This window comes from Pteropus alecto, unplaced genomic scaffold, assembly GCF_000325575.1.
Source record: "Pteropus alecto unplaced genomic scaffold, ASM32557v1 scaffold94, whole genome shotgun sequence".
Lineage (NCBI taxonomy): Eukaryota > Metazoa > Chordata > Mammalia > Chiroptera > Pteropodidae > Pteropus > Pteropus alecto.
In genome coordinates this window covers 8,929,778-8,957,033 of record NW_006437736.1, presented here as the reverse complement: position 1 = coordinate 8,957,033, position 27,256 = coordinate 8,929,778, and the positions used below count along the sequence as shown (strand labels likewise).

At 34.3% G+C, this 27,256-nt stretch overlaps 1 protein-coding gene across 7 annotated transcripts in view; it reads right to left on the bottom strand.

The window, feature by feature from the left end:
* ANKS1B (ankyrin repeat and sterile alpha motif domain containing 1B) overlaps positions 1-27,256 on the bottom strand; it is an 831,972-nt gene that overhangs the window by 495,769 nt on the left and 308,947 nt on the right. For all 7 annotated transcript variants that reach the window (XM_006914572.2, XM_025048663.1, XM_025048664.1 and 4 more), the window contains one exon: positions 2,184-2,364. In XM_006914572.2, the coding sequence (XP_006914634.1) occupies positions 2,184-2,364 (181 nt within the window). The remainder of the gene's footprint in view (positions 1-2,183; positions 2,365-27,256) is intronic.

The following is a 27,256-nucleotide window of genomic DNA, read 5'->3' as shown; positions in this document are numbered from 1 at the left end:
AGCAGGAAAAGCCCCAGGGCCAGAACGCCTAGCAAAGAAGGCCAGAGTGGGCCAGGAAGAGTTAGCTAAAAGTCAGATTAAACTGCTGGTGGGACGGCAAATTGGTACAGCCACTCTGGGAAACAGTATGGAGGTCTCTCAAAAAACTAAGAATTGATCTACCATATAATCCAGTAGTCCCTCTGCTGGGTATTTACCCCAAAGACTTGAAAACCCATATCCGAAAAGATATTTGCACACTAATGTTCATGGCAGCATTATTCACAGTGGCCAGGACATGGAAGCAACTGAAGTGTCCTAAAACGGATGATTGGATGAAGAAGCTGTGGTACATATATACAATAGAATATTACTCGGCCATAAGAAGAAGTGAAATACTGCCATTGTGACAACATGGATGGACCTTGAGATAGACATGCTAAAGAAAATAAGCCAGACAGAAAAAGTTGAAAACCACATGATATCCCTTACATGTGGGATAGAAACCTAAAAGCAACAAACTAACAAGACAAAGAAACAGAGATTCATGGACATGGACAATGGACTAGTTGGTTACCAGAGGGCAGTGGGTGAAGGAGGAGGGGGGAGGTAGAAGGGGTAAAGGGGGTCGAATATGTGGTGACAGAAAGAAATGTAACAATGGGTGGTGAGCACACTATGCAATATATACATGCCTTACTGTTAAATTGTACACCTGAAACTTATTGGATTTCATTAACAAATGTCACCATAAAAAAAAAAAAAAATTTTTTTTAAAGAGCTAGTCAGGAGAGGTTATATTGAACTTCATTGGCCATGGTAAGGAGTTAGATTTTATTCTAAATTCAACAAGAAGCCATTGGGCACTTTATACATGTTAACAATATACTTTGATTTACATTTTATAAATATCACCAGGTTGCTATAGAAAAATTGGATTATAGCTTCTGTTAAGGGTGTGGCTCTGGGCAAAGATATGCTAACTGCCAATTTCTGCTTCGTAATCTGCTTGCTTGTTTGATGTTAACTAGGGTGTGGTTAATCTGTTTGCTTGTTTGATGTTAAACCAGGGTATGGTTCTAGGCTTTATAAACTGCCTCTTTTGGGAGCTCAGGGCTGATCTCCTCTAACCCTGCATGGTAGAGAGTAAGTCGCCAGCTGGCTAATAAAGGCTCATAATTAATCTCAATTGGCTCTGTGGGTCTCAGAATCATTCGTGCCACAACAGCTTCCACAGAATCTCAATCTCACCACTTCCCTTAATCATTATTTAAAAATTTTTAGTTTTTTTTCCTAGGGGAAAATAATTCTTTGGCTATATTTTTGAAATGCTTGTATCGGTATTCTTAAAAGTAGAGTCAGAGAAAAGGACTTAAATAAGTACATTAATATATTCATGTGCCCACTCATTTTGAATAAAGATTACATGGAATACCACAAAGACAATATTTTATGATCCTAAAATTTACGATCCTATATAGTGGATTTTAAAATCATATATAGTGGATCCTAAAATTTAAAATCATATATGGTGGATTTTAAAATCATATGTCTTTGGAGAAAAGTAGCTAAATAGTTCATTTACCTTAAGTAGATATAAAGAAAAGATATTCTTTAGATCCCACTTCTCATATTTCTCTTTGCCCCCAAAGAAGGGCAGCATCGTAAATCTGATTAGGTGAAACCCAATGGTATGTTTTACTAGTGTGTGTGGTTACTTTCCTTAATCTTCCCCATACTCCCAGCCTTACTTCTCCACATTCCTCCTAAGTTCACCTTGGTTTGAGCAGATTGACAACCCACTTAAACCACACCGTCCAACTGAATCTTACCAGATAACCTTGAAACAAGTTCTCTAGCCTCAGAGCAGCTATCGATAAACTCATATTTTGAGTTGATAGCACTGTGTGGAGAGGGGTAATAGCAGCAGAAGAAGAGCATTTCTAGGTCTCTGGTTATTTTACTACTATAATAGCATTAAATCATCATCTTTAATATGTAACACCTAAAAGGTTATGAATGTATTCAAAAAGAATATTATACCCACACTCTGACTAAATCGTAAAGTCCTATATCGCCGCACATGCACGTAAACCAAAAGCACAATGCAATTTATACAAAAGATTCTTCTGAATTCCTCTAACTCATAAAGGCTTTAGTTTTAAAAGTTCAAAAATATAGCTGCATAAAGTGAACTGCTTTACCTGCACGGCCAGTTCCCTCATTCTTGACTTCTGTGGTTCCCACGGAAGAGGTGGGTGGACTAACAGGAGGGCTGGAAGTGAAGCTTGTACACCCTGCAGATGTGCTGATTTCGAAATATTCTTGGTTGTGATTCATTCGATGAAAATCCAGAGAAGACACAATAGATGTTCGTTGTTTAGGCTAAAATAAATGAGCGTGATGACAATATTAATATGATCGTGTTCATCTTTAGCCCACTCTCCCCATCAATTTAGTCTAAATGGTGATTTATTCAGTTAAGCTATCTAGTTTCTACACTTAAAATATATTTGTGCTTTACAGAGAGACACTATATTTATTATTTAATTAATCCCTTGAGTAATTAAATAATGGAAAGATATTTAATGAAAAAATATTACGGCATAGTTGATAAAATAATTTAGACTTTTTGTTAGATTTCCCCATAAGACTGTAAAAATATAGCACACGGAACTTTTCTTAACGATCAGTTCAGAAAGTTTCAATTCTAAGTCACCTTTTATTCAACTGACATTTATTAAGCATCTCGTATTTGCCAGACCCTGAAGATACAGAATTTAATAAGAAAAGGGCCCTTAGAACACTGAAGCACTATAAAGGCAATTTCATTTTTTTGGTTCTTTATATAGTCCAAGGAGTTGGTGGCATTAGATATTGTTCACAAGTACCATATGCTGAAATTTTATCACCAGAATTAAGTAAAGTTATATAGAACATTTTCCAGGATCTAAGAATCTGCTTGGTATTTGTAATGAACTTTGATTTTCTTTTTTAAGGATTTTAATTAATCCTCAAATAGCAAGAAAAGTCAATTTAAACATAAAAGTTAAAATCATGGAGTAATGGCAGATACAATCTATACTCTTTGTCAGCAATAGATTCTTCCCTACAGAAGTTTTCTGTTTTTTTTTTTCCCACAGTTTTAATTATGTTCACTTCTTTTCCTGTCTAGCAGAGGTTCTAACATAATCCTTTAAAAAAAAAAATTGCAGTTGTTTTGGCTCTCAGAATCATGTACATTTTCCAAGAATCAATCCAAGTATTTTTACTTTTTATTCTTCTCATTCATATTGCATAAATAGTAACAATTTCATAATAATTAACAAGAGGTCAACTACAATCTCTTTACAATACCCTACTGTACCCTAGTTTACAGTACCCTACTTTCCCCAAAGTACAATAAACTATTGTTTTACTAACATTTTCATTGCCCTCAAATTCTTGTTCATTTAATCATTGTACTTCACAGTTGATTTCCCTCCATAATATTATTACTCTCTTACAGCTCATCATTTTTTTAAAAAAAATAGATATCATTTAGTCTATAATCTAAAATAGACAATTGAAAATGTCTGTATTTTAGTTTTTTCAATATAAAGAGTGCAAATTATCACAGTATGCTTTATTCTTTCACCATTGCAATATCTTTTATGAAAGAGTTTGAGAGACATAAATATTGTTATACAAGAAAGTGCAAGTCATTTATTATTATGACACATTAACTTAGTAATAGAATCCAAATTAGTACCCATATAGGACTCAGCTGCTTTTGAAGTATGGAAGATCAAGATTTCATGTCAGGCTTGGTTTCTCACGAAATGTCTACCCTTGGGGCTACTGAATCTCAATTTCACATTCAATGTACTTTCCACTAGGCTACATAACAGCAATTAAAAATCACGAAATATGACACTGGCTCCAATGAAAACACAGATATGTCTATCGTCTTGGTGTTGTTGTGTTGTGTTGCATTTTTATTTAACTTTGTATATAGGCAATAAACCAAATTAATGTAATGTTCCTCCTCATGAACTTTATAAAGGTCAAGCTAACTGATATATATGACTTCTTTACTTTAAAATGTTTTTAAAAATACATCCATCTGAACCCTGACCACCCAAAGTTCTAATAACATTAAAACACAATTTGTTGTGCAATTACAAAAGCAAGCAGGCTATTTTTGCTACATTAATTCATTTTACAAATATTTGCTGAGTGACTAAATTTCAGATACCATGGTAAGCACTGATAGGAGTAGTAAAGTAAGGCATTGTCTCTGTTGTGCAGGTGGCAATAGACTTTAAATTGGAGAAGGGATGGTGAATGAGGGAACAGACAAGCATTCCAAGGATTATGCTTCAATAGAGTATAGCAGCAGTCCCCAACCTTTTTGGCATCAGAGACTGGCGCTCCTATGAGAATCTAATGCGTGATGATCTGAGGTGGAGCAGAGTCGGTGATGCTAGCGTTGGGGGTAACTGCCAATACAGATGAAGCTTTACTTACTCACCTGCCGCTCACCTCCTGCTGTGCAGCCCAGTTCCTAACAGGACATGAACTTGTACCGGTCCACAGCCTGGGGGTTGGGGACTGCTGTAGTATAGTACAGTGAAAGAGTTATGATAAGTGGAGGCAGATTAAAGAGGGACCCCAAAGATGAGTCTCTACTTTAGGGAAGTAGAAAGCGATGGCTGAATTGAATCTTGATGAAGCAGAGGTGGTAGGCAGACAAAAGAGGATGAGGAGAAGGAAAGTACAGACTGCAAATACTTCAGAATGGCTACAGTGCAGAGTATGTGGAGATAGTGGTAGGTTTAAGACATGAGATATTATAAGTTGCGGAGGCCAAATCATAAAGAACTCTCAATGCCATGTTAAGAAGCTTGGTCTTTAACTTGAATATTTTAAGGAACCACTGATGATTTCCAAGTAAGGGCGGGGGGGTTCATAGCTGGCTTGCATTTTAGTAAACTAACTTTAGCACTCTAGAGAATCGATTGGTCAGGGCTAGACTTGAGGAAGGAAGACAGATTAGGAGGATGTTATAGAATTCCAGCCAAGACACAATAATGTCCTGAAGTAAAGTGTTGGCAATAGGGTTGGAGACAGCAGATGTTTTTAGGAGAGGCTAACGAGGTTAGCTCTTTAGGCCTTGGCATCTGATTGGATGCGAAGGTTGATTTTAAAGGAGGAGTTTAGGGTGACTCACAGATTTCTTGTTTGGGTGGATGCCAGAAGATAAGCTTTTTGTGGGAAACAAATATATACACTTTTATACCAGCAGTACACAAAATGTATGCTTGGATGTTATCAGGACTCAGTGTGAACTATTTAGTACAAGATTATGAAAATCTGCATATTTCTCTTTCTACGAGAAGAGTACTATGAACTCACTGTAGCATGGCTTCAAATAAAATATCTGGAGGAAGGAAGATAGGCTAATGGAAATTCCAAAAGGAAGAAAACACTGATCAGTGATTATCTGACCCCATTCTTATTTGCTTCTTCAAAACTATTGGTTATTATTAGCCAGCTTAAGAAACATTGAGAGGGTAGTCATTGCCCAAAACTCTCCAAGCATTTGGGGTGATGAAAAATGAGAATCATTACATGTTAGTCATGCGCTAAGAAACGGATCAGCAAACCATGGCCTGTGGCCCAAATCTGGTCTGCCTTCTGTTTCTGAAAATAAACTTGTATTGGAACACAGATACACATGTGCTTTCACTTACTTATTGTCTATGGCTGCTCTCGTACTACAATGGCAGAGTTGAGAAGTTGTGACGGAGGCCATATTATCCACAACACCTAAAATATTTATTGTCTGATCCTTTAGAGAAAACATTGGCCAACCCCTGTTCTAAGAGATCATTTTGCACATTGTTTTAGTGCTCAACAAAACCATAAGCATAGGTGCTTTTTTATTTCCCATCTTTTTGTGTGTTTAGGTTGGGAACATGTAGTTCTGACCAGTTGGCTGTTAGTAGAAGTGAGCCTTCTCCATCCCTCTCTTACTGTCCAGATGATGTAGCTGTAAGATGAAGGAGGGTCATTCAACCCACACTGGGCTTTATGAAAAGTCCAGGTAAGCCTCCTTAATGTTAATCACTGAGATTCTGATTTATCTGTTAGGGCAGCTAGCCTCACTGGCACAGAATGTAGTGGCTCAGAAAAGTTAAATAATTTGCTCAAGATCACATAAGTAGTTAGCAGAAGGCTTAGATTAGAAGGAAGTTTCATGTGTTCAAATCTAGAGACGAGTGAGTGCTGCCTCAAAACTCAAACGACAGAGGCAGTATTAGAAAGAGATATCTATGTGGAGAAATGAAATAATGGCAATGGGATAAAAGAATATGGAGATGGTAGTGATATTAAAAATGGAATATTCACCTAAACTTTGATTTTGATACATTCTTTTCTAAAATCAATTCTGATGGGATCCTGCTTAGCCCTTCAGTATAAGAAAGAAAAAATGTTTTCATGAATTCATTAAAATTACAAATGGAATTTGCCAAGTTTCAAAGTGTAGAATGAGTTGTACTTGGGTTTCTTGTTGCTCCTCCTTTAAAACATCTCTCTCGCCTGTGGTCCAGCACTTATTTCTCCCTACTTTACAAGGGACTTGCTAACACAAATATTTGCTTAACCAGTATCAGCAAACTACAGATCATGGACCAGATCCAGGCTTCGGACTATTTTTGTGAAGCCTGTGAGCTAAGAATGGTTTTTACATTTTTTTAATGGTTAGGAAAAAAAAAAAAAAAAGCGAAGGAAAAATAATATTAGTGACAGGTGAAAATTATCTGAAACTCAAATTTCAGAGTCCACAAATAGTTTTATTGGAACATATACATGCCCATTCATTTATATATGGTCTATGGCTGCTTCCACGCTATCACAGCAGAGTCGAGTACTTACGACAGAGACTGTATGACCCACAAAGCCTCACTGTTTTATTCTCTGGTCCTTTACAGAAAAAGTTGATGATCCCTGAAGAGTGATTAGGGAATGTCCCTGAGGAGCTGAAATTGAACAGATACGCAAGTGACTATGAAGGAGTCAAGGGGGCCAGCTACATACAGTTGTTGGAACCAGTGCAACATGAAAATGTGGGGCACCTTGTTCCAAAAACAGGGGAAAAAAGCAAGTTTTCCATGTCTTCCATGGTCTCTTTTAGATCTGTAATGATTGTTGTATCTGCTATTTAATGTCTTACTCCCTTGGGCACAGGGACACTCACAGGATGAGAGCAGATCCTTATGGGCACCCAGAGGCTCTGCCCTGCAACTTAGTGCATGTACCTGACCTCCATCTTCCCCTACTCATGGTCTTACTGCTGTGTCAGCTGTTGCTGGGCTGGTTGGGAGCCTGAAGTTTAGGGAACCAGGTGGCCGAGACTACCACCTAGTAAGGTTGGGAGATGGTGGGTGAACTACAGATGAATCAAGGCTCGAAGCCTCCACATGCTCCATTTTCCCACAGACTTAAGTTACATAAAACAAATTCAGAGATAAAAATCATTAAGAAATTTAGACAGCTATCCAAGGGTATTAAACCCCAAGCATGAGGCCCTTCTGAGTGTGGGGCTCATTGAGTCTTCACTGGTCCTACATTTTGGAAGCCAACACCATCTTGTTAGTACCTTAAAGGGACTGATAATGTGAATTTGCTGGTGTTATACAGGATCGCATGCATTTCCTACCCTTATTTTGGATTCTCTTCATTAGAACCTATTATCATGAGAATGTCTCTATATTCTGTAAAGATATAAATGAAATAATATATTCTGATGCAACATTAAGAATTCTATAGCATTTCTGGAACCCAGATAGATATGATTTATATATGAGTTATATGAGAACACATAATTCCTGACTAGGATGAGATCTAGGTAATGTCTATATTTACTTCAAAATTTTCTCTGGACTAGAATGTAAGTTTTAAATATCTACTTTTATGTTTCCTCCTCTGTTAATTTCATATTATTTAAACTAATAGACATTTAAAAATCCACTTACTTGGATTTAAGTGGATCTTAAATCATTTGAATTCACTTAATTTAATTACAAAGGGACCTCATCAACCTCCTAAAATGTCAAATAGGACTAGAAGGATACTTTGGTGTCAGCACAAAGAAAAAGTGGTTCTAGCAAAAGTCAATGATGATATTAAATTATTCAAGCAAAACCAAAGTTCAGAATGAGTTCCCAGAGAAGATGGTTGAAGGTCAAAAAATTAGCGAGTGACATCAAAAGAAATATGTGGAGATGACAGAATTTCCAGACATAGGCCCATTGATGAATTATATCAGTATGAAAGCAGTATACTTTCAAGTCAGTAGTAATAAATTAGATGTCTTCTTGAATATTTTCAAAAACCAGGATGGAGGTAGGGTTGTAAAAAAAGGGACCTAGACCAGTAGTATTTTCTTTTAGAATTTTAATTAATCTGGATTATTTTGTGTGTCTGGTATATGGTGAAAAAAATTAATTCTAAGTATTTTTCTCCCAAATGACAGCCTATTGTCCTTACACCATCATTTCTTCACTAATTCGAAATGCCACCTTTATCATATACTAAGTTTCCAAATATAGCCCGGCTTTACATTTTTAGACGCTATGACATTCCCATTGATCTACTTGTCTATTTCTGTGTTAATACCACACTCTCTCATTTCCTGTTGAGGCTTCTCCTCCTCCTTCTAAAGCTCCTAGTAAATGGATGTTGAATCTCTGATTCTTCTTATTTTATATTCTGGGCGTATTCTACAATTTGGTATTCTAAAGCACTTCTATTAACTCGTTCAAAAAATATAAAATAAGAAGAATCTCTGATTCTTCTTATTTTATATTCTGGGCGTATTCTACAATTTGGTATTCTAAAGCACTTCTATTAATTCGTTCAAAAAAAAATATTATTGACTATCAGCCAATGTGTCAGACATGGTTCTAGGCTCTGGGGATACATTGGTGAACAAATAAGATAAAGCATACAAATCTCTAGCATTTTATTATGAATTTAGGTGGGATGATCCTCTTTTTAGTTTTCAAAAACTTTTCTTGTTTTCCAAGTATTCCATTTAAAAAAAAAGCCTCTTCTTAATTTTGTGAATTCAATAATCTCTGAAATTTTTCTTAGGATACTGAGTACAGTCTTTTGCTTGCATTAACTCTGTTTTCTTAGGGGTCATTTACTTTGTTCATTGAGCTTAGTCTCTCTCTTTTGGCTGTTAGCTTTCCTCAAATGTCTGATGTTCTCGGTTAACCAGTTTTTGTTACCTAGGGCACTGCCCTATTTCTCTCTCCTGTCCTAATTCCCACACTAGTTGCTTCAGCAGACTCCTCACCTTGCTTAGACAGTTATTACCATCTGGAAGGAAAAAAAGTCAGTTGTTCCATGTATAAGATGCTGAGGTTCTTTAGTTGCCCTGACCAATCCCTGTCTTAATCCAATACCATTTGTTTTTGTTTGTTTATTTGTTTTTGTTTTTTTTAGGTATTTTGATTTTTTCTTTTTCTTTTTAATTTTCTATTACAGTTGACATTCAATATTATTTTATAATAGTTCCAGGTGTACAATACAGTGGTTAGACATTTATATAATTTACAAAGCGATCCCCCTGACTAGTTTAGTACCCACCTGGCAGCATAGTTATTACCATATTACTGACTATTCCCCATGCTTTACTTTACATCCCCATGTCTGTTTTCTAACTACGAATTTGTACTTCTTAACCCCTTCACTTTTTCACCTAGCCCCTCAACGCCCCTCCCATCTGGCAACTATATTTGTTCTCTGCATCTGTGGATCTGTTTCTGTTTTGTTTGTTCATTTATTTTGTTCTTTAGCCTCCACATATGAGTGAGATCATACAGTATTTGTCTTTTTCTGTCTGACTTACTTCACTGAGCATACTCTCTCCCAGGTCCATGTTGTCACAAATGGCAAAATTTTGTGTTTTTTTTTTTATGGCTGAATAATATTCTATTGTGTATATGTACCACAACTTCTTTATCCAATCATCTATTAATGGGCCCTTAGGTTGCTTCCATATCTTGGTTATTGTAAATAGCACTATAGTGAACATAAGGGTGCATGTATCTTTTGAAATTAATGTTTTGTATTTCTTTGGATAAATACCCAGAAGTAGAATTGCTGGGTCATAAACTAGTTCTAGTTTTAATTTTTTTGAGGAAACTCTATACTGTTTTCTATAGTAGCTGCACCAATTTGCAATCCCACCAACGGTGCATGAGCCTTTCTTTTACTCCACATCCTCACCAACACTTATTGTTTGTTGCTTTATTAATGATAGCCATTTTGACAGGCGTGAGGTGGTATCTCATTGTGGTTTTAATTTGCATTTTTCTGATGATTAGTGACATTGAGCATCTTTTCTTATATCTATTGGCCATCTGTATGTCCTCTTTGGAGAAATGTCTATTCAGGTCCTGTGCCCATTTTTTAATTGGATTTTTTTTTTTTTTTTTTGGGGATGAGTTGTATGAGTTCTTTATAAATTTTGGCTATTAACTCTTACTAGATGTATCGTTGGCGAATATCTTCTCCCATTCAGTAGGTTGTCTTTTTGTTGATCAATTCCTTTGCTGTGCAAAACCTTTTTAGTTTGATGTAGTCCTATCTGTTTATTTTTATTTCCTTTGTTTGGGAAGATACATGAGAAAAAATATTACTAAGAGCAATGTCTGAGAGTTTACTGCCTATGTTTTCTTCTAGGAGTTTAGTGGTTTCAGGTCTTACATTTAAGTCTTTAATCCATTTTGAGTTTATTTTTGTCTATGGTGTATAGTGATCCAGTTTCTTTCTTTCTTTCTTTCTTTTTTTTTTTCTATGTATCTGTCCAGTTTTCCCAACACTATTTATTGAATAGATTGTCTTTACTGCATTGTATATTCTTGCCGCCTTTGTCATAGATTACTTGACCATATAGGCATGGGTTTATTTCTGGGGTCTCTGTTCCATTCCATTGAGCTGTATATCTGTTTTAATGCCAGTACCATGCTGTTTTGATTACTATAGCCTTATAGTATAGTTTGATATCAGATATTGTGATATCTCCAACTTTGTTCTTTCTCAAGATTGTTGGTGGCTATGCAGGGTCTTGTGGTTCCATATAAATTTTAGGATTATTTGTTTTAGTTCTGTAAAAAATACCTTTGGCATTTTGATAAGGATTGCATTGAAACTATAGATTGTTTTGGGTAGTATGGACATTTTAACAATGTTAATTCTTCCTATCCCTGAGCATAGTATATGCTTCCATTTATCTTCTTCAATTTCTTTCTTCAACATCTTTTACTTTTCTGAGCAGAAGCCTTTTACTACCATGGTTAAATTTATTCCTATACTATTTCTTTTTATCTTTCAGAAGTTTCCAAATGCCTCTGATAGTACCATTCTCAGCTTTTCATCGCTGCTATGGATTTACTCTTATTTTTATATTTAATTACTTTAATGGCATGTCAGGAAGGAGAAGGTGTAAACAGTTGGAATGAATTCACCATCTTGAGTTAGAATTTTCATATTTCTTTGTCTTGATCACTTTTAAAACAGTATAAAGAAGGGATTTGAGGGATTCCAGACAACAACTCACTAGGGGTAAATATTATTAGGCTTTTAATTTCAGATGTCATACAAATTGAAAATAATTTATAGATTTTTTTCCTTTTCGGTATGAAGCAAAAAGAAGTAACATAAAGTTCAGGTAGAGCCAGAGCCTACTAACTCTTGAGTCTCTCATATTTTTATCAGTGAGCAATTTCTCTACTCTTTAGTCTATTGACAGCATTGATTTTTTTAAAAAAAATCCTTTTAAAGCATGTTGAAGAAAATACAGTGGGTGGAAAATAGGAACAAATAGAATCTGATTCTGCTACATATTAAACCTTATAGTCACTAGGTGTTTTATTAAAAGAAAGGCAGAGATTTAAAAAACAATCTTTATATTTCCTGCTTTTATCTCTTAATTCATTTCATTTTTATATAGAGATATTTGGCTATGGATTAACATATATACTCATCTTCAATTAAAAGAGACAAATTATAAAACTTGTATATTCCTAGTATTTAACATATATAAGCATAAATGTAAAATTTTTAAAATAGAAAATCTGTTATATATGTTTTTACACATGACTTAGTTTCTTCATACAAATTATTCATTGGAAATGGAAAAACTACATATAGTCATGAGATGGAAATAAGCATATCGGTTTTTATTTTAGTTTTAATAAACTGTTAAGTAGTTCTGAACTCAATGTATATTTTAAAGACCTAGAGAGGATTTTTACCTCCAAACCATGATGTTTATTTTCACAGAAGCTTCTACCAATATTAAAATGCTCGACTTTCTCACAAAATTTTTTTGAATTAGGCATTTCAAATATTTATGCATTAATATATCAAAGATGCTTGTGTAAAATTCAAGTGTGCCCAAAATTAAAAATAAGGCCAGCTTGATTTCCCACATTTAAGTTCTTTAAAAAAAAATAATTTTAAATGATTTATTTCAGTTTCAGAATAGCAGGAAGTAATTATGCAGTGAATTAAAGAAGATATATTCTAAGCAGCCAAAATAGGAAGCTCATATCACTGTGTGGGTGAAAGACATTTTTACAAATAAAGGTGCATGTTGCTTTTTTTCTTTTATAACTTAATTTTTTAATTATTTTCTCTTTTGTTTTGAGACAATTGTAGAATGACATGCAGTTGTAAGAAATAATACAGAGAAATATCATGTGTCCTTTTCCAAGTTTTCTCCAATGGTAAACAATGCACAATTATAGTACAACATCAGGATATAGACATTGATACAACCAAGGACCAGAACAATTCCATCCCACAAGGATCCTTCCCTTTGCACTTTTAAGGCACAACTACTTCTCTCCTGCCTCCATCTCCTTCCAGTAAGCACTAACCTTGTTCTCTATTTCTACAGTTTTGTTGTGTCGAGAATGATAAATAGAATCATACAGTATGTAACCTTTTGAGATTGGCTTTTTTTGCTCAGCATAATTCTCTGCAAATTCATCCAAGCTGTTGTGTCTATCAGTATCTTGTTCCTTTTCATCATGCTGGATAGTATTCAATGATATATGGATGTACCACCGTTTGTTTAATCCTTTACCCACTGAAAGACATATGGGTCGTTTCTAATTTTCAGCTATTACGAATAATGTTGCTATTAATATTCATGTACAAGTTTTTGGGTGAACATAAATTTTCTCTTAGCTGGGATAAATTTCCAGGAGTATAAATGTTGGGTGGTACGGTAGTAAAGTGTTTAATGTTTTAGGAAACTGACAAACTGTTTTTCCAGAGTTGCTATATCATTTTACATTTCCACCAGCAATGTATGAGTTTCTCTATATCTTCGACAGCATTTGGTGTTGGCACTACTTTTTCTTTTCATCATTTTGATAGATGTGTAATGACATTTTGTTGTGGTTTTAATTTGGATTTCTCTAATTTTTACTAATGTTGAACATCTTTTCATGTGCTTATTTGCCATTTCCATATTCTCTGTAGTAAAACATCTTTTTATGTCTTTTGCCCATTTTTAATTGAATTTTTTATATTTATATTGTTTAGTTTTATGTATTTTTTATATGATCTAGGTACTCATTCTTTATCAGGTGTGTAGTTCACAAACATTTTCTCTGGTCTGCACTTGTCTTATCATCTCTTAACAGAGTTCTTCAGAGAAAAAACTTTTTTTTTTATTTTAATGAAGTGCAATTTATCAATCTTTCCTTTTATGGCTCATGCTTTGGTATCAAGTATAAGGACCCTTTGCCTGGCTCTAGTTCCCAAAGATTTTCTCCTATGTTTTTTCTTCCTAAAACTTATATATTTTTACATTTAACATTTAAGTCAGTTATCCATTTGAGTTAATTTTTGCATAAGTTTGAGACAGAACAAATTTCACTTTTTTGCCTATGTTATGTTCAATTACTCCAGCACCATTTGTTGAAAAGGCTATCTTTCCTCCACTGAATTGCTTTTGCATCTTTGTCAAATATCAGTTGGGCTTATTTGTGTAGGCCTATTTCTGGGTTCTCTCTTTTGTTCCATTGATCCATGTGTCTATCCCTTTGCTAACATATCGCACAGTCTTAAATATTGTAACTATAAAATAAGCCTTGAAATTGGGGAGACTAATTCTCTCCAGTTTATTCCTGTTTCCAAATTTTAGTTATTCTAGTTCCTTTATATTACCATGTAAATTCTCGAATAATCTTGTATATGTCTTCAAATAATCTTGCTAGGATTTTGATAGAAATTACATGAAACTTGTATATCAATTTGGGGAGAATTTAAATCTTTACTATGTTGAGTCTTCTAATTTTTTGTTTTTGCATCCTGTGACCTTTCTGAATTTGCTTATTAGTGGTAGGAGTTTTTTCATAGATTCCTTGAGATTTTCTATATAGACAACTATGTTATGTATAAATGGGTCATTTTTATTTCTTCCTTTTCGATCTGTACACCTTTTTTTTTTAAATTGAGCAGTCTAGGATTTCCAGCACTATGTTAAATAACAGTAGTGAGGAGAGTGGACATCTTCACTTTGTTCCTAATCTTAAGAGAAACCATTCAAATTTTCACCATTAAGTGTCAGCTATAGATTTTTCTTATAGATGTTCTTTATCAAGCTGAGGAAGTTCTCTTCTATTTCTATTTTTCTGAGAGCTTTTTTAAAATCATGAATGAATCTTGAGTTTTACTGAATGTTTTTTTTCTGATTTAATTGATGTTTCAATGATGTGGTTTTTCTTCTTCATTAATTTTCAAACATTGAACCAGTCTTGTACCTATGGAATAAACTCCGCTTCATCATGGCTTATAATTCTTTGTATATATTGCTAAATTCTATTTAGTAAAATTTTGGTAAGGAATTTTGTATCTATATTTATGAGGGATCTTGCTCTACAGTCTCACTTTTCATGTTATTGAGAGTTTTGTTTGTTTTTTGTACTGTCTGGTTTGGGTACTTGGAATATTAACTTCATAACATGAAGCTTCTGTTTCAGGGAAAGATTGTTTGGAGTTGGACTTAAATCTTCTGTAATTGTTTGCTATAATTTTCCAGCAAAACCGTGTTGGTCTGGATATTTCTTTTATGAAAGACATAAATTATGAATTCACTTTTTTAATAGTTATAAGACTCTTTATGTTATCTCTTTCATATTAGGTGAAGTGTGGTAGTCTGTGATTCACTTAAGCTAAGCTGTCACATTTCTATGGGTAGAGTGGTTTGTAATATTCCTTTATTAACCTTTGATGTCAACTGTGCATGTAGTGCTATTCTGTTTGTCATTCCCGATATAGGTAATTTGCATCTTTCTTTTATTCAGTTTCTGTTTTAGAATAACAGGAGGTAATTATATAATGATTTATAGAAGATATATTCTCAGCAGTCAAAACAGGAAGTATATGTCAATGTGTATGAGAGGAAAATTTTTTTTACAAATAAATGTGCAGAGTGCATTGTTTTTTAACCTATCAAAAGTCATTCTGCTTTCTAATTCTTAATTTACATGGTTACCTTACTAATAATACATCTTATTAAACATATGCTGTGTCAGGCATTCTACAATATACTTTTTCATGCAAATACTACAACAACTCTGCAAAAGTGAATATACGTAACACATTATAGATGGGGAAATTGAGACTTCTCAAAGGATACTCAGTAACTTTCAAAGAGTTTTAGAATCTAGCTCTATCAACACTTTAAATGTTGACAGTTGGTGTCTATCATTTAAAACATTTTTTAGTTAATAGCAAAGAAACTGTTAAGCTAATAATTTGTAAGTGTTCTGACAGAAAAGTGAATGAGGAAGTGAAAGGATGAGAAGGAACTATCTCTTTTACAGTTGTTATTAATCACTGTCGATATTTTGTTATAGTGTATTGCCTAATGTTTATTTATATAATTTAACCTTTTTAAAATAGTCTCTCACGTGTTTCACTAACCTAATAATCCTCTTAATTTATTATTTTACGTACAATTGCAATTATCATGGAGATATTCATTTGCTGATATCTTTGTTGAACTTTTTAGACTCCAATGGAAGAAGCAAGACATTTTCAGAATGTCTTTCCGATATTCAAGAAACATTTGTGAGAAAAAAATTCTTAACTAAAATAGCAATATGGCTTGGTACTTGACTCAATTTAATTTAGTATTTATGGCATGTGGTCTCATACAACTTTTTTAAGATTTCAATTACATCAGTTATCCCTATGCTCGCTTAGCAAATAGTTATTGTCAATTTCTTTGCTAACCACCAAGAGTCAAAGAAATTTCACAGAGTGGTGGATCATTGCAATTTCTGCTTTTATAAATAGTAATGTAATTAATGTTTTCCATAAAATTTTTTTCATTATTTTGACGCATAGAGTCTTACAATAACCATATAAAAATAATATGGAAGCACACACATAATGCGTAAGGAGCATAGTGAAAGGGTTAGAAACCCTTATATCTAACTATCTGTTTGACATTTAGAGGTCTCCCAAACTTTATGTAGCCAAAACAGACCTTTGATCTTTGTTTTCCAAACCAACAATCCTGAAACAAAACAAACATAAAAAACCCTGGATTCCACCTAGATTTCAGTAAATGGCACCATGATTTTCATAGGGGCTCAAGCCACAAACCAAACCATGCTTATATAAAATCCTACATCCCTCGATTTCAACTCAACTGTAAATAATATTGGTTCTACTTTAAAACTGTCTCTTAAAACCATCTACCTCTCTGTACCTCCACTGCACCACCCTGTTCTAAACAACTGCACTCTCTCTCCTGGACAACTACAAAACCTATTTCCCTTGCTTCTGCTTGCTCTCCATAAGGTACCTCTAGCCAGAGTAATCTTTTAAAATTATAACTCAAATCAAGTCACATCCTTGCTTAAAGCCCTTCGATGGTGTCCAGTTGTACTTGAAGTAAAATGTACAATTCTTACAAAGACCTACTCAATTCGTCATCTTCTCCAGCCTCATCTCAGAGCACTTTCCCCTAGTACACATACCTTTTGTCTGTTCTCAAATTATAAATTCACCTCATCATCAGGGCCTTTATATTGTTGTGTCCTTTCCCTAGAACGTTCTACCCGTGACTCTTTGCACGGCTAGCTGTTTCTCTTCGTTTGTGTTCCATCACATATATCACCTTCAGAGAGGCCTTCTTTGATGTAAAGTATTGGCTACTCCTCCAACTTCAGTTTTGCTGTTAATTCATAGAATTTATCACAATCTCAAATTATATTCTTGTTTATTGTTTACTTTATCATTGTATATCAACCTCCTCTGGAATATAAGCTCCTTGAGGGCAGGGATTTCTTTTATCTTACTCATGATTATATCTCCTATACCTAGCATGAAGCCTGGTAAATAGAATGTACTTGGCAAATATGAGTGAAATGGATGAATGGATAAGGGGACCTCATTGGAGATGGATTGAGAAAGGATTATACTTGGTAATGCTTGGATTCTATCCTGAAGGAAGAATAAATATTATCCAGGAAGAGGGAAATGCATTCTAGACTTTATCAGAAAGTGTGAGAGGACAAGTTTCCTTTGGAGAGTTGCAAGATTTTAGTATAGATGAATGTTAGGAATGGTGATCATAAAGAGGAGTCCAGTGCCAGAATATAAATGGGCTTTTATGCCTGACTGAGGTGTTTGGATGTTATCATGAAGGTAATAAGAAGCTCAAAAAGATTTTATAGAGGAGAGTAATACAATCAGGTTGATAGTGTAAGAAGATCAATCTCCACCCTGGGGAGAAGTCTGGCTTTGAGAGACAGAGCCCAAACAAGGTGAGGAGGGTATCCATGCAGAGGAGAGGGGTGACATGGGTGTCACACACCTGGTAATGTTTGGAGGGTGTTCATTTGTGGCGGGGCTCTGGGGTGCAGAGTCAAAACACTGTCAGGGTGAGGAAGGCATCCACCAAGAGTCAGCCCAATGTGGGAAGTCAGAGCACACAGAGGTAAGGAGAAGGGTGGACTGAATGGTGTGTGTCATATCCTGAGCAGGATTAAGAGGATGTCCATGTGAGGATGAGCTAACATGGGGAGGCAGAGCCCAAAGTGGGGTGAGGCAGGTGTCCACATAATGGGTGTTAGGGCCAAATCAAATAACTAAATATATTAAAGATAATGGAAGTTAGGTTTCTGACTGTCAGAGAATAAATTATAAATATGGAAATGAATTCTGTAATGTTTATATTGAAATCACATTATCACTTTGAATTCATGATTTTCATTATATGTAGAGATGGATATAGACATGTCGATATGTGTGCATATGTATACTTTATATACACACCCATACTCACCTACCTACATACATACATATACATACTGTGCATACGTATAAATATTCCCTAACTCTGTCCACTGAGGGGGCCTTGGAACAGTGAAATACCAATAGTAATAAATTTACTTAGTGCCCAAATCTTGGTATCTAACTATCATTTTCCACCAAAAGGAAATAGAACTTCTTGGAGAAATGGCTTATTCCATATCTGGGACTGGAAATGCATGAGATAAGCCTAGAATACCTTGTAGTCCCAGAAAGCAAGGAAGTGCTTGAAGAAAGATGAGGATATTAAAATCCAGAATATTTTAAGTGTCAAAACAAATAACGATAGTAATGGAGTATATACTCATTAAATAAAATAGGAAAACATGCATCTAAACAAATATATATACATAAATAAAATAAATTGAATATTTTATGAAAAATGGGATGTTAATATAGTTTCAAAATACTTGCCACAAATGCTTATAAATTACAGAAGGAAAAGAGTAACTTTACAGTGGAGAAGCCTGGGAGATACAACTTTAATCACGTGATCAAGGTAAACATCAATAGGAATAGGGGGAATCAAAATCATGCACCACCTGACAGGATGCAAAAAAAAAAAAAAGACAGAGTCATTTCTAGATCTTTCTGACAAAGATGAATAGCCCGAATCTAATTATGAGGAAATACCAGACAAACCCAAATTAAAAAATATTCTATAAAATAACTGACCCATTATCTTCAAATTTCTCACAGTTTTAAAGTCCCGACAAGATTGAGTAATTGTTCAAGAACAAAGGAGATTAAAGAGAAATGACAACTAGACACTATGTGTGATTTTTTTTTTTTTTTTTTACCACAAAAGATATTATTAAGACAACTAGTGAAATTCAAATGGGGTTTCAGGATTAAATGGTAGTAATATATCAAATTAAATATCTGATCTTGATGGTTGTTTTCTGGTTGTGGATAAATGTCCATGTTTTTAAGAAATAACACAGTAAAGTATTTGGAAATGATAGGGTATCAGGTCAGCAACTTACAAGTAGTTCAAGGGAAAAAAGATCTTTATATTGTTTTCTAACTCTGCTATAACTTTTTGATTGTTTCAAAATATAAAATAATAATAATAAAACATAAAGATTATTATGTGAGGAATGTAGAAGATAAATTAGAAGCGGTTGAGAATGACAGCAAGGGAACCATTAAGGGAGTTATTTCAATAATCAGGAATAAACCTAACAAAGCATGTGAAGTATCTATACACTGAAAACTATGAGATGCTATTAAAAGAAGTTGAAAATGACACAAAGAAATGGAAAGATAGTCCATGTTCATGGATTAGAAGACTCAACATAGTCAAAATGATCTTTTTATCTAAAGCATTATACAGATTTAATGTAATCTCCATCAAAATGTCAATGGCATTTTTTAAAAATATAGAACAAAAACTATCAGATTTGTATGGAAGCACAAAATAGCCAAAGCAATCCTCAAAGGAAAAAGAACAAGGCAGGAGGTATCACTCTACCTGACATCAATTTATACTACAAAGTGTCAATAATCCAAACAATCCATCGATAGATGATTGTATAAAGAAGCTGTGGTACATATATACAATGGAATACTACTCAGCTATAAGAAAAGATGAAATATTGACACTTGTGACAACATGGATGGATCTCAAGATTATCATGCTAAGCAAAATAAGTCAGACAGAAATGGTTGAGAGCCGTATGATTTCACTCATGTGTGGATATAAAACTAAAAGTAACAGACAAACTTGACAAATAATCAGAGACTCATGGATAAGAATAGTGGTTTTATGGTAACCAGTAGGAAGAGGGGAGGGGAGGTAGACAGGAATAAGGAGGGTGGAAGGAAATTTAATTTTGGGTGGTGAAACAAAATGCAATATACATATGACATATTATTGAATTGTACACTTGAAACCTATTTGATTTTATTAACCAGTGTCACCCCAATAATTTTAATAATAGAAAAATGATTAATAAAGATATAGAAAAAATAATCAAGTCAAAAGAAAGTGAATTAAGACATTTGCAGTAAGAGCAGAGAAAAGAGGAAAACTTTGGAAAATATCTAGGATACATTGCTGACATGGTTTGGTGGCTCTTTAGATTTAGGGAGAGAAAGAAAGAGTTTAGGGTAACTCAAATTTCGGATTTGGGAAACTGAGTAGATGGTAATGCCATTAATTAATATAAGGAAGAAAGAGCAGACTTTTGGAGTAAGATGAAACATGGCAAGTAAGTGAAGTGAGTCTTATTATCCAAATACTCTGGGCTATTTGATCAAATAAAATATATTCTATTATTGTGCTGTTAAGCTGAATTTGTACTCTCTGGCCTCATATTTCCGCAAGAAGGAGAATTCCATTAGAGTAACATTCTTGGCCTATTCTCCTTCCCTTCACTCATTTCTCCCCTCAGGAGTTACAGCTGCTTAGCTGTAAAATGACCTTGGAGAAAGAACTAAGCATACTCATCTCTGCCTCTTCTGGGTTTCTCCTCTTCAGAGCCAACGTATCAGCATAATCTATGCTCTTCTATGCTATCTATTCTATTCTCATCTGTAGCAAATTCATCTTGTAAATGGTTGTGATGTGTGTTTGAAGCACATTTGGCCACATGTCTAGAATCACATTGTCCAATTAGTTCTACAGGTAATAACAATAAAAAAAAATTATGACATTTGATTTTAATTTGTCTAACTTCTATATCTTATCTCGCAACTGGTTTTGAATCTGGGACAGAAAGAAAACAGTGTGGTTAATTTGTCTCCCAAACTCAAATAATTATATAAATGTTTTTATTCCTCATAGTGCCTAATATTATGTTTGAAACAAAATTATTGAATTGAATTCAATTAATATAAAATAGAATGAATGCTAAAATAATACTGTATTTTAGTGAAAAATACAGATCCTTCTACTTACTTATTTTTCAGTTTTAGGCATTTAGCACCATTGATTTAAAACTTGTTTTTCAAATATGGTACAATATACAGTATACTTATTTTACTTTTCCTCATACATAAAATAAGAATTATAATGGCCCTATTATCTCACACAGTTGCTCAGAAGATTAAGTAAACAATGCATAGATACCACTCTGTAACATACTAAATAAATGACACATATTTATTGCTTAATTATCATGCTCCCTCTCTCAACAGTGTGAATTTCTGCAGAATGAGTGGAAAAATCAAACCAGAATGGAATTGCTAGGGTAAGGTATAAAGAAGCACATCAAATGACTTAGATTATGTTCCCCAAATTATTTGGTGGATCGCCAGTTGTGAAAAATATTAATGGGTTTCCAGGGGTGGTAGTGGGGAAGGCTATGAAAAATCCTTCAGTGAAAAAAAGTGTTTAACCCTTTATTTCCCCAATACATTTGACCATGAAACCCTTTTTTTCCCTCAAGAACACTACCCAGAACGAGTCCTCTATAGGGATTATGATATTCTGATTGAGGAGAAGAGGATAAAATACATGGTTGGGACTTCTTGATTTATTAGAATATCCTATGGTGAATCTGGCACACCATTAAGTCAAAAAACAGTAAGTGCCTTGTTCTTCCTACTCTGCTCTCTGAACTGTATATCTACCACTTCATCTAGTTAATTTCTATTCAAATATAAAACTCAGTTGGAATAGTCTTTCCTGCCTTTGACCCAACTATACTCAGTGAATTAATTTAAATAATACTAACTGAGCACCAATTATTTACTAGGAGCTATTCTAGGTGCTGGGATTGAGCATTTAATAACAATAATCATAATAATGTGCCACAGTTCTCATTTTTATGGAACATCCATTGAAGTGGGAAAGAAAGACACTGAACAAATTGACACTTAAATGCTAATGCAGGAGTAAAAAATGCTACAAAGGAAAAATAGCAAAAAGGAGACAGAAAGTAAAGTGGTGTCTACTTTATATTTAGTGGTCAGAGAAGATCTCTCTCATAAAGTAGCATCTGAATAATGACCTGAAGAAGAGAGATAATGAGCCATGTAAGCCTCTGGGAGAACTGCATTTCAGACAACTCAATGAGTACAAAAAAACCTAAGACAGGAATTGTATGGCTTATCTGAGATAATCCAGCCATGCAGGGAAGATGGCACAGTTGGAGTAAAATGAGCTAGGTAGAGGATGACAGGAGACAGATTAAGAGGTTACAGTCAAATTATTTAGTGTACTGTATGCCTTTACTCTAGTGAGATGGGAAGATATTGGAAGTTCAAGCAGATGAATAACATGATCTGATTTATATAAACTTATCTGCTGATTTGCATATTAACAATAAAGGTACAATAGCCAGGAAACAGGATAAGAGGCTTTTCCAAAAGTCCAGGCAAGAGATGTTAATGATTTATATGAGAGTGACAGAGTAGAGATGGTTAAGGAGATCCTGATTCAAGGAGTATGTTGAAAGGAAGGCTAGAGGAACAATTTTTAAACATTTTGATCTCAGGATTCTTTCACACCCTTAAAAATTATTGAGAACACTAAAGAGTTTTTGTTTATGAGGGCCACATCCATAAATATTTAGTATATTGAAAATTAAAACTGAGATAGATACTTTTAAAACATAAAATACAGTGCACATTCCATTAGCCATCAGAGCTCTGGTGTCATTGTACAACACAGTGCTATGATGGAAAACTCCATCAAGTACTCATGTACAAATTCAAGTGAAAAAGGCAAAATGTCTTTTGTATGATTATAAAAATACTTTTGACTTCACAAGGCTTCTGAAAGGGTCTTGGAGACAGCCAGAAGGTCCCAAAACACACTTTGAGAATTGCTGGCCTAGAGGGTTTTCTGATGGATTCGATATGGAGGTGTGAAAGAAAGGAAAGAATCAAGAATAGGGTCAAGTTCTTTACCCTGAGTTCCCATTAACTAAAATGTTAAGTTTAGTGCTACATGTATTAAGCTTAAGATGCTTAGACATTCAATTGACATTTAGAGGAGCTGGCTGAATAGGAGCCTGGAGTTCAGGGAAGTGGTGGGGGCTAGAGACACAAATTGAAGCAGCATTGGCATATACATAGTATTTAAAGCTCTGAATTGGATGTGAGTACACAGGGAGAAAGTGTAGATTGAGAGAAGAAGTCTAAGGATGATCTCTGGGGTGTTCAATAAATGAATTCCACCAGTGAAATTCCAAGAGTTATGTTTAGAGCACAGTCTCTCTCAATTGATTAAATGTTCTTTGAGGTTGTTTTTATATTCAAATCTCCTCTTATGATACCCAGCATACAGTAGGCACTCCACTATATTTGAATGAATGAATAAAGTAATAATATGCTCTGTGATACTCTCATAACCAAATTCCATAATTTCGGAGCAGGCAAGATTAGGAAGTTGAACGATTAGCTTCAGAGTCATACATTAGGCATATTATTCATCACATGGACAAACAGATTTCTTTGACTTTAGATCAAGAGGCAATCGGGGGCTTTTAACTTCACCCAGTGTAAATCAGTAACAACTGACCAATAGGAGGGATGAGATTAGATTTCAAATTCTAGTCAGCTGCTTAAAACATTTAAAAAAATAATGACAACTCTACTTTCTGGACATTTTTTAAAGAAATTTTTCCCAGAGAAATTTTTATCTATGCATTCTTATTCATACTGCTTAGAGATGCTCTAGGGAGAAAGACATGCCAAAGACTGGCATCTACCAAATTTTTATGTATGTATTAAAAAACCCCTGAATAATACAAAAGAAAACCACTATTTTAATAAGGTCTGCTACTGTCAATGGTAATATGGGCACAAAATTCAGAGAAATATATTTTACGCTCAGCAAAGGAAATGAATTTTTTTTTATATGTAGAAGGTGTCAGTAACAAATAATTTACTGTTTTTCTGGTGGATGAATCTAGCTAGAGTTTCCTCAAAAGAAGAGAAATTAGGATGAATAATATTCCACTGCATATGACTGGCATGACCTCTATAAAGAATGATGGTGATTTTATTCATTAATGGAAGATACAGTTCATATATCTTGGCTTTACTCTCCCCTGCACTGAGTCGGCCTGACTCAATACCGTGCCTTTTATCTTCATTGGCTCCTCTCACATCTCAAATTTCAGTTCATACCTCTGTGGCTCTCTTACGTAAACACTTCTAAGGAATGAAATGCTGGAGGCTGGAATCACCTAATATTTAGCCAGCATCATTCTAGGTAGATTCTAACAATTTGGAGAACTTAAAAAGGCTCCCAGATATATTTCCTAAAAGCCAAAGTTGCTATCATCAGAGCCACTTGTGGATGAGAGACAGTGAAAGTGAGAGGATTGTCTCTCAAAGGTCATCTATCAAACGTGGGCAAACATGATTTAATCACTGCTGTAATAACAAGTTGGGCCGCTGTAGGGCTTTACAATTTACACAGCGCCATGGCACATTTTATCTAATTTGAGCTTTACTACATTCCTGAGAAGCAGGCAAAGCAAATATCATCCTCACATTGCTGACAAATTGAAGGGTCAGAAAGGTTACACAGAGGGTATATGACAGAAGCATGATTAGAAGTTAATTCTTAGAAAAGGCACCTGCAAGCAAAATTTTGCGTGTTTTATGAGTTTCTTAGACCATCCTACCTGAGGATACCAGGTTAAGAATACCTGCCTTTAGAGATATTGATTTGACTTGTCTGGGGTAGGGCCAGGCATTTTTAAAAAGCTTCTTAAATGGTTGAGGACTACTGGTCAACTGTTGAAGCCATTGACTTCTTTCTCAATTGTTTTTCTAAGATTATTTTCTAATTTTATAATCTTTCTATTTTTAGCCTTCACCTCTTACTTAACTTTGATTACAAGACTCCAAATTATTGAATAGTCTTTGGTTCCCTCCTTTAGGTTACAAACTGTTCCATTTTTCTACTCTTCTCCCTTTTTACAATCTATTATTCTCCTCTCAAACTTCATCATCCCTCTGGAATATAATATTCCATCTTAATTATTTTATTTCTGATGAGCTAATTAACATTAATTGACTACTGGAGTTAGGAGATTAGAGTTCTTCCAGTCAATGGTGATATAAAACTGAAAAAATTATTCAACCTATTTAAGTTTCAGGCTCAATCAGTAAAATAAAGAAAAAATAACCCACCTTGTCGGGTTTTTATAAGAAATAAAGAAAACACATGTTTAACAACAGAAACAATTGGCTCAATATTCAATAATAGAGATACTTTTAAAAGATTATCTCTTTGAAGTTCTTTTTATTCTTTATCCATTTTTTGCTGCAACCCAATACAATATTCTTTACTTTTTCTGAGTTATGTACATCTGCTTTTTATATACCTACTCTCATTTCTAATTTTAAAATTTAGCATATGTATTCTATAACCCCACAGTGCCCATTAAAATGTTATTCTAGATTTGGCAAGGATTTTATATAACCCCAGTTCTAAACTCTTAATATAGGAAGGGAGAGATGGTACAGTTTATTATTAAATTACTTTATTATTACTTCATTAAGCACACAAAAAGTCCAGAAAAAAAATATCCAAAATATTTATTTCCTTCAGGTTGAGCTGTCACCTGAATTAAAACAGAGTTTATCATGGGTAGGAGTTCAGGAGCAGCTCATCTTTTTCAAATCATTTCCATTAGTCTCTTTAAAGAACTGAGCCCTTGACTTTTTGTTTTCTTTACATCTGTGGCCTTTGAGTCTTTATGATAGGGTCCCTCCTTAGCTGTGAAAGAGTGCAGTCTTAAGTCATTTCATTTCGTTGAATTGTTCTTAGGATGGAACTTAAAGTATGTGGTGGGATCTGGATGGTACCAGGAGCACCTCAAGATCATCGGAATTTCCACATTTTCCAGACTGACTTTTTGTTAGCATCCACCTATGCTTATTAAAATTATTATAATGTTCAATATTAAGCACCTGTTTGGATGATTTATCTGTGATATTGTGCTAAAGTATTTTATTTTCCCCACCTTGAACTTAGGTCACTTCTCAACATACTCTTCTATTATTTTTAGACTTGATTTGTGTCCTCAAACAGGAGGAAGGAGTGGAAAAACCCATTCAGCTAAAACCAACACAAGAAGTTCAGTCCAAAAACCCATTGCTTTAATGACTAATGCTTTATCAACATTCCAGTAATGCCAGTGTTTGAACTTTGGAGCTAATTAGATTTAGTTATTATACCTATTATAAATTTAACATTTCAGTCCCCATCACTCACATCTCCCTCATCAAGTTTTCCTCTCCTCTTTCCCATTCTCTATGACCACATTTAATTTCCTGCATACTGAAATAAAAGAAAAATTGTTTCTCAACCCTGCCCTTCCTTCAACACAATGCCATACTGCTTTCCTTCCTTTTACCACCAAATAATTCAAAAGAATAATCTACAATCAGTGTATTGCTTTTCTCCAACTCTTCAGCTCTTTGCATCTTAAGCTTCTACCTTTTTCATTTGAGGTAAATTGCTTTCTTGAAAGTCTTTGCCCTCATAATTACCAAATAAAGTGGCATTTTGATATCCCTTCTCCTCCACATCCCAACAAGTTTTGACAACATTGATTAACCTCTTCAAATTTCTTTTCTCTCTTTATATTTATGATAATGCTTTGTCTTCCTTGTTTTATATCTCTCAATGCTCCTTCTCTCTCCTTTGCTAATGCCTTGTTACTAATCTATATGTAAAAAAGTTACTTAAACTTACTGATTCCCAATTTTCTCATCTATACAATGAAGATAATAATATCTATTCCAAAAAATCATGAAAATTAAATTATATTATGTGCTTAACAAATATTAATGCTATTTCTTAAGTGCAAATATTCCTACATTCTACTTTTGACATTATCTCCCTTCAACATCAAATTCTATAAATGACTGTAAAATCTTTACCTTAATCTTTTACCTCTCTCAC